Raw genomic sequence first — 12,455 nt, 5'->3', positions numbered from 1 at the left:
GGAGAGAACCAGTGTGGGACCACCTTTGGGACATATTGTTCCTGTTGGGTTAATAGGCAGTTGATTGTGTTGGCACGGTAAGTTCAGTTTTTCTATCCCTAACTGTGATAAAGAGGTTTGAAGTAGCCTTGTGTGATTGTGTGTGTGGCTGGACGGGCGTGTGTGCATTTCGCTGTCTCAGATGCGAACTGGGGGTCCACTGGGGGCCGTGAGGGGCACTTGAGAGCCGCAGTCGTAGTCCAGTTCGCCCATCCGGGAGCGGCTCATCATTCGACTGTGGGAGTACGCTCGTCTGTCTGTTTGCCGGTCCCTGAAACTCCTGATGTAGCTCTGTGGACAGACAGATGGTACAGGGTTGGGGTAGGAATAAACAGTGTGCAGGCATAATGTCATATAATGACAATAAACCTCACCGACGGCAGTCCTGACAGCTTACACTCATGTACAACCATTGTTAATGGAAGTGTTTGACATTTTGGAAATTACACTTATTTGCTTTCTTATCTAGAGTTAAATAAGAAGATCAATAAATTTCTCATATCTGTTTGTTCAACATGAAACTGGAGCCAGTAGATGGTTAGCTTAGCATAGCACAAAGACTGGCAAAAGAGGGAAACAGCCTGCTTGGCTCTGTTTAAAGGTAACAAAATTCACCTGCCAATAGCCCTAAGGCTCACTCGCTAACATGTTGCATCTTGTTTGTTTGTGTCTGCGCAAAAAAAAGGGTAAAAAATTTCATTTGTGGTTTTAACAGAGGTTATTTGTGGTGCTATTTCTTGGCTGGGAGCAGTGACTTCCTGAAGTCTCTGCCTGTTGCTGGCAACCTCACAGAGACAACAAGATGTCAGGAAGTCGCTGGTCGAGAAACGGCTCCACACATAAACCCCAGTAAAACCCAGGTAGACGGACTTTGTTTGATTGCCGTGCAGAGCGGGGCCACCTGTTTCCAATCCTCATGCTGAGCTAAGCTAACTAGCTCCATTTTCAATTCATCACAAATAAAGCGAATATGCACATTTCCCAGAATTGCTATAGTGTAACATGGATTAATAATAAACAAAGGAAAATAGATTGAAAAACACACCTTTGGTGTCTGCATACACACAAAATAATTCAAAAGGTGTTTTGCATGCAGCATGTGCATTTCAGTGGAAAGCCTCGTATTTTAAGTATAGCTGTTAGTTTAAAGTAATTTCAAATATTACTTCTTCTGCTGCTGATTTTGAATTATTTAATCTAAACCTTTATATTAAGAATAAGGAGGCTACTGCATCTTACCGGTGACAGCACGTCTCCATCAAAGCGCCTCTTAGGGTTGGACTTGCGGTGGTAGCCGGGTTCTGTCTGCGGAGGAGGGACTTTAGGTGGCTGAGAGCTCTGGGCTTGGTGATGAGGGTGCGATGCCGCAGGGTGATGGTACTGCTGGCGGTGGTGGTGATGGGTGTGGGCCTTCTGCTTGTGGCTGGTCTTCTGGCTCTGTCGTTTTTTCTTCTTCTTGTTCTCCTTCTCCTTTTTCAGCCTCTCTTCCCGCTGTCTGATCCGCATGAGCTGGACCCTCCGTTGCTGTCGACTCAAAACCACTGCAGACAAAAAGACCAGAGATTTGATAATGGGTGGAAAGAGGGAAGGCAAGAGAGAGAGAAGGAAGAATAGATAATCATGAGGGAGTGAGATTGTGATAAAGACAGAACAATGCAGCTTTTATAGAGAAACAAAAGTAACTGATTAAGTCAAGAGGAACGGCCAATTCAAAATCACTCAGACTGAAAAGAAAAGCCCTCAATCAGATGGGAATTTTTTCAATATTTTAATTAGCTATTAAATTCTGATGGTGAAGCCTCTCTAGGGGGTTATTGTAAGCACAAGCTATGAAAAAAAAGGAAGAATAAAACACTGATGTCAATTTCCTCCATTCCTTTCAGTGAGTTGGCAGACAGATAATTTTCCTTCCAGCATGTACTCATAGTGAGCTGCTCAGTCTCCTGACATATTGTGAGTGGGTGAGTGTGTTCGTGTTATTTCCACACCCTTCCCCGGCAAAGGATGTCCAAAATCCATCCTGTCTCACTGTTCATTGACTACTCGTGACTATTTTTGGGTGTGCGTGTTTCTTTCTCTGGTTTAATATACAGTAGTGTTAGGGATGTGTTCCGTGGTCTTTATGGGAGGTTAAAATGATGCCACAAGCACACGGACCCTGCTGAACTTCACAGAGACAGATGTACTGTGTGTGTGTGTGTGTGTGTGTGTGTGTGTGGGTGGGTGTGGAAGTGTTATGAGGTCTATTGTTGTTTCTTTGTGCGGGCGGACAGCTAACGAGGCACCATCTGCCAGGGAAACTGCTTAATGACACCCCCCTTTTCTTTTCCTCAGCTCACCCCACCTCAGGCCCCTGTGGTTACATGCTACTGTGTGTGTGTGTGTGTGTGTTTGTGTGTGTGTGTGTGTGTGTGTGTGTGTTATATCATTGTCTACACATGCAGACAAAAAAAACAAAAAATGCACAAGCTAATTCATTCATGCCCGTGTCCTCCACCCTACTCAATCAGCTGATGGACGGATGATTTTCCTTAATGCTCCACTCGGGTGCCCCGCTTACCCGTTGTGCCCCAGTTTACCTCCCTCCCCTGCCCTTCCCCCAGTACACCTGCCCCCTCTTCTCTCCTTTTCATCACCCTCCTCTCTCTGTCAATAGCGGACGCTTTCAAACTCAGACAGCTGCAAACAAGATGTTTTTTAATTACATTTAAGACTACATATAGGTATATATAAAAAAGTGATTCTCTACAGTAATGGCCCTTAATGACCAGGCTCTTATCACAAAGCAGCAGGAACCTGCAATAACAGTCATAGTTCTCCCACCCTCATTTTCCCTTCATTCACATCCCAATTACAGGCTGTATTTATGGAAACAAGCACAAACCGCACACATACAGCAGATACAGGAATGCAACAGTGATGCTTCCTTTTATTTTTCATTACAATCATTTTTTACTTCAGCATTATTATTTCCCCTTCTCCATTTTCATCCCTCCCTCTGTGAGGCGACTGAAATGTTGTACAAATGTTCACATGCTTGACTGAGATCTATGTTTATGCATTTCACTCATCTCTGTGTGCTCAGTACATGTTGGACCGGTTTCATTTTGCAGCCACACAATGAAGAATAAAGGCTTTTTATCAGTTTTTCAACAAAGCAGCATGTCTTGAATTGTTGGAGATTTGATTCTCTCTCTTATAGACAGCCTGCCTGTGCTTCCTTCATGTCTCTGTCCCTTTCTAGGTGCCTTCTCCCCCAACACTGAAAAGCGTCCTCTATCTCTTTGCCCACACCCTCTGACTGGAAGCCATGGCAGGCGGCTGTTTAATCCCATTATTTGAGGCCATGTGTGACTTCTTCTAAGACACTACTCTGTGTGTCGTAACGCCAGCCAAGATCAAATGAAAGAGTTAATGTGTGTGGGTGTGTGTGTGTCTATCAATGAATGTGTGTGTTTCAATTTTCCTGTAGTTCGTGTACGAGTGACTGAGAGACTATGCCCCAGTTTATTTCTGTCTCTGTTTGTTTGTGTGTAAGAGTTGTGTATGCTGTGCGTGTGATGTGTGTGTGCGTGTGATGTGTGTGTGTGTGTGTGTAATCTTGCCATCTGTGTTGTGGTTGCTTTCAGAACTGAAGCTATGTGATCTGCTGACAAAACTAACGTTGGTGTATTCAGACTCACCCTTGCACGCACACACACACACACACACACACACACACACACACAAAATTGTTCCCTGCCCTCATAATGGTTATGATTTCTAAAAACTGCATATTTAATGAAATTAGGATAGATTAGTGAATCTTGATAAAATGGCATCAGCTTGTAGTGGCCCTTGTGAGATCGATACCGAAACAAGCCTCGTCATCATTCTGTGCACTTGACTTGCTTACTGAGTATCCAAGATTAAAACAGAAATTACATTTTTTTCTGGGAGTTGCACATTTATTTCATGAAACTGGGTTGAATGCATCATTAATTAAACATCCCATGCATTTCTAAAGTCGCTGTGATGGGTGATATTAGTGGTAAGTACTGTAACATGAAATAAAAGCTGCACCATCCATACAAAATGTGGAAAAAGTTCATGTGGAGGCTGCAAAACAGACCTTTTCCAAGAGGTCTGCACCAGCCCTGCCTGAAGCTTGGGGCTGTGTCCTACATTATATCGGACACGGTAAGGTGAGCACCGCCTCTCTTGAATCGGCCGTTTCTGAGCATATCAATCGTGTGTTAACAAGTTCCGGGTTGCAGCAGAAGATGTCTGACTGCTGCTTCATATAAGCAGTAAACTAAATTTAGATAAGTGCATTTTACTCTTTATTCAGAAGACGTGTGTTTGTGCATTTCCATGAATCCATTTGTGTTTTTATTAAAATTCTCCACCAAGGAAGAGATCAAAGTCTTGGTTGCAGGTTCTCTGTCGTTCAGCCTCAGATATTCTCACCTCCCCCAGGACCCTGATTTTTTATGGAATTTTTCCAAACCTGCCACTCCTATTGTCCAGAAAATGTCCCTGGTGTGTTCCCACCTTTCAATATCACTTGACCTCCGCACCCACCTGCAAACTTGAGAGTTCCCTCAACCTCCTCAGATGCCCTTTAGCCAATGTTCCTTTCCTCACATGCCTATATCCTGTCTCTGCCCCTGTTTCTGGCCGTCATCTGCTGCGTGATGCTTCCCTGCCTTTGACCCCTGTTGGATTTGTTTGTCGCTTTGGACCAAATTGCTGAGTAAGCCTGTTTTCGTAACATGAAGTTCTTTTAGTCAACCTGCTGTGTCGACAGGCATCTGCATTTGAGCCCTCAAACAACTACATAATTTCATATCATGTTCAGTTATCAATGCAAAAGAAACAGTGTTTCTGTGCACATTTAAAGAGGGAAGAGTTTTGTGTAAAGTCAGTGTTGTTACTGTATTGTATGTAATTGGTTTTCATAGATTATAGTGTAATTTAAAGGACCAGTGTGTAGGATTTACGGGGATTTATTGGCAGAAATATATATAATATTCATTATGTTTTAGTGTTTGCGTTTTCTGTGGCCTCTGTAGGAGGGTGAGGCAAGGGGTGCTCAGTTGGTCGCAATCTGCAGCCTCACCACTTGATGCCCCTAAATCCTACATGCTGGACTTAAGACAAACTCCTCTAAGATGTTGTGTTTTTCTGGTTCTAAAAACATTGTTATATTCTTGCACTGTGGTTGTGTTTGTCCACCTAGTCATGACCCCTGAACAGTTCAAAAACCATTTTTTAGTTTAATATACCTTAAACAACTCAACAAATATGACAAAACAGTGATTCTAAAATATGGTGCTCCAACCACAACAATATTTGTGTCCTAAGTTAGCTTTCGACCCTGCTAAAAGGAGTCTGGCTGTGTGTGTATAGCAGCATCACTCACCCTCTGTGTGAGAAAATCCCTCTGCAGTGACTTTCCATTGGATCAGCACTCCGAGGAAGGCCAGGACAGGCCACACTCCCAAGATGACCCAAGTAAACCAGCACACTGGCTTCTTTGGTGCCACCTGCAAAGATTAAAATTTTAGTTAGTGCTCTCCTCCACAAAACCATTAACCTATCTCCATTTGACAATGACACCTTTGTCATTTTCTTGAAACCTCTTTAGGTTATTAAGCCATCAAATGATTCTTGCACAAAAATGCACCATTTAATAAAGTTGATAAGAATGTTAAACATCTAAGCGGTTCCAAGAGTTCATTTCAGAGACGGTTGCTAAAGATGGGCTTTCCGGTGTCTAAATGCAGAAGTCTGGTTAAGTCAAAAGGTTTCATTCAATTTACAGTGATAAATTGAATGAAAGACCAGAATAAATGATTGGAGAAAGTGTGACATTTGTGAACATGATACAAATCATGTGCTATGTGTGTTGTTGTCACCAGATCATGACCTCACTGAACACCTGTGGGACATTTTAGACCGACGTACACTCTTCACCAGCATCATCAAACGAGGGAATAGATTTTGGAAGAATTATGTTCATTCCTAATTTGTATTCTGATGTCTGGTGATGGCCCCAAACATGATACAATGAGACTTTATGTTGTTTTTTCCTTTCATTTGTCAATCTTGAGTCTCTTATGAAGGTAGGTGAATGGATGGCCAACCATGACTGACTGATTAGCACTCGTCCATGAGGAGGGAAAGAACTCCTCTTCCTCCATCACAAGCTGAGGTGATTGGTTGGAGTAAATACCTGCCAATTGTTGTTCTCTGTGGCTCACATGCAAACTTCAGCCCAAGCCATCAAAAAGGAATTTGGGGGACATGACAACACCGCGACAAGGCAGAAATTTAATAGACTGGGATTTTGATATGCTTTTTTTTTTTTTTTACCAAGGTGTCTCTTTAACATCTCTGGTTGTATCATTTTACGGTGTGCAGGAGTGATTTATGGCAATATTGGATTTACAGGATTTTTTTCATTAGTGTGATGATGATCCTTGACTCGTTAGCTATTTAATACACTGAATTAGCTCAAATATTTCCATCTGGGTGTTTCATCTACAAATGGATTTTTAAATTAAATTTGTAGGAAATTGCCTGTATTATTTTATACCACTGTGACAACATAAAATTACACATACTCTAATTGAAGACTTTACCCGATTGCCCTCTCTAAACCCTGGCTGGCTGTCTTTCACTCATCCACACACATATCAAATCCTTCATTCCAATCCGCAGGCACACTTGAAGCTCCTGGCAAAGTGCTTTAGACAGCAAACAAGGTTAAGTGTCTAAAATCCTACAAACCACTCTATAAAGTGGTTAGTATCACTCAGGGACTGTACACACATGACCACTCTGAAACATACAGAACACTCACAAAGACAGAAACATGCCTCAAGGTGACTTCAGATAATTAATAGCATTAGGACAGTAGCACAATAGCAGACAATCAGCCTACCCTGAGCCTCTCGTAGACGTAGTGCACCAGGGCAAACAGCTCTATAAAGTAATCCACGGTGACAGTGATGATGGCGGAGCCAAATGTGGCGGTGGAGAGGGTGACAAAGCAGCGCTGCCACTGAAGAGTGAGGACGGCAAATAATGTCCCAGAGCCCAGGAGAATACCCAGGGGAACCCACACTGTTTTGGGGTGATAGAACTCTTCCATAACCTTTGAGAGAGAGGAGAGGGTGGATTTTAGTCTGTCATTTTTGATGGCAACTTTTTTTCTGTTATAATCAGCAGAATTATTGTTATATTGACATTTATGACTGCAAAAGCTCTCCATCTTCTTGCAAAATGGAGAAAACTTTTGCTTTAGCTGGCAATTGGCTAGCTTTTTACCCTTTAGAGAACTAAAAATCAAAATATAAGTGGTATGGTTTGCAGTCAGTTATTATGTTACTTTGAGTAGATGTTCTAAGCGTAAATGTGCTGCTTCTCAGCAAGATAACTATTTAGCTAGCACCCCAAGTGAAAAGCTAAAGACAGCAGGGTAGCTTCTGGTACTGCCTCCGATTTCTGTGTTGTCTCCTCTCAAGGTGCTGGCATTACTGCTGTGGGAAACTGATTTTAATTGCATTTCAACTTGAGTTGTACAGGATATCCTGGACATATATTTTAAAGCTGCGCAAAAGTGCTGAAAATGTAAATGTGCATTACAATGTTACTGTGCAGATTTATGACTCTCTTGTGCATGTGCACTTATCTTAAGGTGCATATTTTCCTTGAGATTGGCTATGCAAACGAACATAAATCAACGTAGTGCACTACAAATGTGTCTCCTTACCACCAGTGATGCCACTCCAACCAGCAGGCCAAGCAGCAGGCCCACCATAAACAGTCCCACACTGCGAACCAACATGGTCACCAGGCCACACAGGGTCCCGATGCCCAGGCCGATGCCCACTGATGCCTCCACACTCAGTTGAGTGTCCATCACCCTCTCCTTGTAGCACAGCATGAAGATGACTACAGAGCCAAACATTAGGCCTGTGAGGAACAATACGGCCTTGAAGCATCGATAGCCTGGAGGAGACATAGAAAACAGACCAATGAGAGGCTATTACAAGCATATAAACATGTGTACATGGTGTACTGCTGCCCGAGTGAGCAGCCAGAAACCCCTGTGAAATCAAAATCTAATATATATATAATGACAAACAGCAAGACGGTGAGTTCAGAAAAGACACTCCTTGTAGCATGAAATGTAGAGGAAGAGGGGGACATTCGGCTTTAGCAGCAATAGGAAGTACACAAACATACACACACACACACACTCAACAGAAAACAGTATACACAAACAAACAGGTTTCTGACTTGGCTTCTCTTCAACACACATATACATAGATAGATAGATATACTTTATTTATCCCAAGCTGGGAAATTGCAGTGCAGCAGCAGCATTACACACAGTGAAATAAGTGAAAAATTCTGAAATAAGACTATAAAGAGCAAACTATACATAATAAAATATCAAAATAGCGAGCAGTAAAAAGATTATAGACATAATAATAAAATAGCAAAATAGTAAACAGTAGAACTGAAAAAGTATTGCACAAAAGAGCTGCTGCTACAGGCTGCCACCTGGGACGGCGCCAAAAGCTAAAGAGACACAATCACCTGCAGCATATGTCAACGTCAAAGTCAAAGTCAAAGTCAACTTTTCAGTTATGTGGCTGTAACAAAATCTTCTCCATCATAACCTGTTCTTTATTTCGATCTAGCTCTTAATGTATTCTGGAAGATCCATTCAATTTCAACTATTAGTTGCAACCAAAATTAAACAATAAAGCATGCCTTATTAGGCAATGGTGCATGCATTGATTTCTGATTCAACATTTTTTCATGCATGTCAAGTTTTCTCAATTAAGCTGATCAAGTCTAGATTTCTTTGTGGTTTTACAGGAAGTTCTTGAAAATAAAAGCATGCTATCATATCCAAACAGAGAAGATAATGTATTAGAAGGAGGATGCAACACACTGTTGCAACCCTGTGGTGGGTAAGGGAGCAGTATTTACACACAGAGAGAGGTGTTTCTTCATTGGAATATGATGGGAAGAGCAGATAAACTGTCTCTATAAACCCTTATGAAACTGCTTTAAAATATGTTAATCATCGTATTACAAAAGGTCATCCAAATTCATTAGTCAACAGGGCCGCTGAATAGAACAGCTGCTCTCCTTGTACTTTTTTCCCGTTCCTCATTGTGTGGTCCCTGCTGTCCTTGGCTTTCTCTCTCACTTGTTTATTCCCATTTTAATGTGCTTTATTGCAATGAAAAGAGAGGGGAAAAAAAGCCAAAACATTAACAACTCAAATTATCAACAGTTAGAATCTGCTCGGCCCACGCGTCTGTGTTTATTAATGTTTGTGTCTCCTATTATTTTTCATCTACATCGCCTTCTTTCTCTGTCTGACTGGACTCTGTCTCGAGGGGAACCAACATCAGATTGTTATCTTTGTGTAATCAGGCGTTGCACAGCTGAGCCGAACAATACCCTTCCTCTCATCCAACCCACCGTCCGTGCTCCTCCGTCGTGACTACACCTCATTTATGTGCGTTTTCTTAGATATCTTTCAGCCACCAGGCCCTTAAATAAGAAGTGTGGTGAAAGCCACTGTGTTTTTCAAAGCTTCTTGCGGAACACAATGCCTGAATGAATACAAGCCTGATACGGAGTAAGTGGAGCATTTCCAGCAACCTGAACATTTGTTTGGTCAGCAGCTGGCACAAATTCCCAACCTTGTTCTTCCGTATCAGATCGTTTCTGTCGATCAATCAATAAATTCTGAAATATCAGGCCTCGCTCTGACTGCTCTTAATCTTTTGCTCCACTTTCTTTGTCCACTTTTCTCTCCCTCCCCTTCTTCCACTGCTCCACTCCTCTGCTTACCCCCCCACTCCCTCTTTTGTTCCTCATTGCTTCCCTTACTTTTCCTCCAGCCATCAAACCCTCCATCCCATCTGTTCACTTTGGCTTAATCAGCCCTCCTCTTCATCCCTTCCCCTCTCTTCTCCTTTGCCTCATCCATCTTGCTCCTATAACATCACTCATCATTCCTGCTGCAACTTTGTTGTTTTTCTGGGTCAAATAAATGGCAGCTAACCTTTTCTTCTGAAAAGCTTGGGACTAAACCACATTCTGTAGGCACCTATCAGCAGAGAATCAGCTTTCCTGCCGAAAACCAGCAGGAATGTCTTTTTCTTCAAATTATTCAAATGTGACTGTGGGGTTTCTGGGAAACGTCAACAAAATGGGCTGTGTCTTATTTGCAGAACAGCGATTTTGTTTGGTTATAGAGCAAGATCTCGCACTGAGTGTGAAAATGCACCTCTTCATCTTCTCTTTTTCTCATGCTGTCAAACAAACAAAGAAACAAATAGACAACAGATGGTAAAGGACTGAGGAGCTTAAGTATTTGAAGTATAATGATGTCATTCCATCTTGTTATGCGACACTTTGCTGTTAATTGTTTGGATTTATGTATAACACAACGTTTTTGTGACTCTATAAAGTTTAGAGATGATGTTAATTGAGCAGATTCAGGAAATATTAACATGCTAGCTTGATAGCATTTGGCTTGCTAAATGCAATGATTGTGCATGTCAGCAGCATGTACAAACTGCAGCTGGAGCTGATAAAGTACATTTAAAGTGTGATTCAACATGGTCTTTTGTCTGGCACCACCCTAAGGGCAGACTTCACATTTTCTGTCATACTAGTGGAGAGGATCTGCAAAAAGCAATTTTTTTTTTTTATTCACACAATTTTGCTTTCAGGGCTACCGCTATGGTCTTGTTTGCATGCTGTCAACTTTATAAAATAAAGTTGTTGGGTAACCTGTTTGTAATGCAGGGACTGACGCTGCTGATGCTTTACCAGGACATATACAGTGAATGTTAATGCCGTCTTTATGCTTCAGTGAGTCTCTCTCGGTCCATTTGTATGCCACACATCTGCTCAGAGCTTCAACATGCATCAATATTCATCCAAAAAACAGCATGGCTGCTTTCCCAAAGTTTTAATTCTATATATTTTCTGCACAACACAATTCTGTGTTTTTATTTTACGTGAAATATTTGTTTGCTTGTGTTACTGGCACTAGAGTATAAATATTAACATGAGTCCTGAAGGATGTGATTTTATGGGATGTATTTTTGTTTAAATGCCAAGTAATCTTACAAAGGATGATTTATCACAAGACAAAACATATGTGTTGTTGAAAATGTAATGCTTAACAGTGGACAATGTGCACTGTATTAAGATTTAACATCACACACCTGCTTCTAACTTAGTGCTCTAATGTTTACAATATGTTGTGAAACAAAATGTTAAAGAAGGATTATGTACAGTAAATCAACTCTCCTAGTGTTTGTAGCATGTCATGGTGATCAGGAGGTTACTGATGCAAACCTATCACTGGAGGAGAGTTCAAGTCTCTTTACTGCCTACCATCCAGTTAAGGCAAAAAGATCATTCTTTTTTTTTTTTGCATTTGATCTTGTGTGCCTGCATCCCTGCAGTCATTATTTCACCCAGCCAAAGCAAGATGAGAATGGCTGCAAGTAAATAACTACACAAATACACTGTACAAAAATAAATGAGACATTCTGAATTTAATCTCATTATTTGTGCACTTTCACGCAATTTTGCTAGTCACGATTGAGGCGGCAATACCATTTTTAATCCATCATTTTTTGTAGCAACAAGAACAAGTCTAATGTAAAAAGAATGCAAGCCTAAGAGTAGATCTCTCTCTCTAATTATTTATTGATTACACATTCCTGTAATGACTTTACATGCAAACTCATTAGGATGAGCCTGTAATACTTATGATGCAATCAAATGCAGTCACTTACTGGGGACAATTATTACGCCTCAAGTAAGGACTTTGTGTCTTAACATGCGAATGGGCCCATGCATGCAACTTGAGTCTGTGCAGACACAGAGGAAATAACAAATATATGTAAATTCAACAGGGGGTCCACTGTCAGTAAGGCTTGGTAATTATGATTTAAATCTGTGCTTCAATTTTCTTTCGTCAGTGCTGCTGCAGCATGTAGTTGAAAGAACCGGGAACATGCCTTTGAATAAGCGGCAGAAGATAACATGTTTTTTTTCTTTAGAAGACAGCAGGCAGTCCAATCTTTTAGTATCAGTCTGATGGTGTAAGCAGTTAGGGGTAGGATGTAGGGCTAATGGGGATTCAAGGACTTGAGAAAACATGAGCAAGCGCTGACCATGAGTTTACCATGGCATGGTCCAACATACACACTGGTGCAAAGTAAACACTGTATGTTATGTATCAAAGCCACAGTAGCTTAGTCAGTAGGAATGAGATTTCAATATTGATTCACATGGCCAGAAACAAGAGAGCCAGTCTGTACTGCTCTTAAATCAATAACATCATACACCAGCAGAGCAGATGGGAGTAGAAGTAA

The 12,455-nt window shown here is 41.4% G+C and overlaps 1 protein-coding gene across 1 annotated transcript in view; it reads right to left on the bottom strand.

The window, feature by feature from the left end:
* Positions 1 to 177: 177 nt before the first annotated feature.
* The window catches only part of tmem198a (transmembrane protein 198a), a 30,218-nt gene continuing 17,940 nt past the window's right edge, over positions 178 to 12,455 (bottom strand). Inside the window, exons 3-7 of the mRNA XM_041951334.1 lie at positions 7,799 to 8,037; positions 6,968 to 7,180; positions 5,444 to 5,567; positions 1,279 to 1,580; positions 178 to 330 (exon numbers count right to left, since the gene is read on the bottom strand). Coding sequence (XP_041807268.1) covers positions 178 to 330; positions 1,279 to 1,580; positions 5,444 to 5,567; positions 6,968 to 7,180; positions 7,799 to 8,037 — 1,031 coding nt within the window. The remainder of the gene's footprint in view (positions 331 to 1,278; positions 1,581 to 5,443; positions 5,568 to 6,967; positions 7,181 to 7,798; positions 8,038 to 12,455) is intronic.

Source organism: Chelmon rostratus, chromosome 13, assembly GCF_017976325.1.
Source record: "Chelmon rostratus isolate fCheRos1 chromosome 13, fCheRos1.pri, whole genome shotgun sequence".
Classification (NCBI taxonomy): domain Eukaryota; kingdom Metazoa; phylum Chordata; class Actinopteri; order Chaetodontiformes; family Chaetodontidae; genus Chelmon; species Chelmon rostratus.
This window is presented reverse-complemented; position numbering and strand designations above follow the sequence as displayed.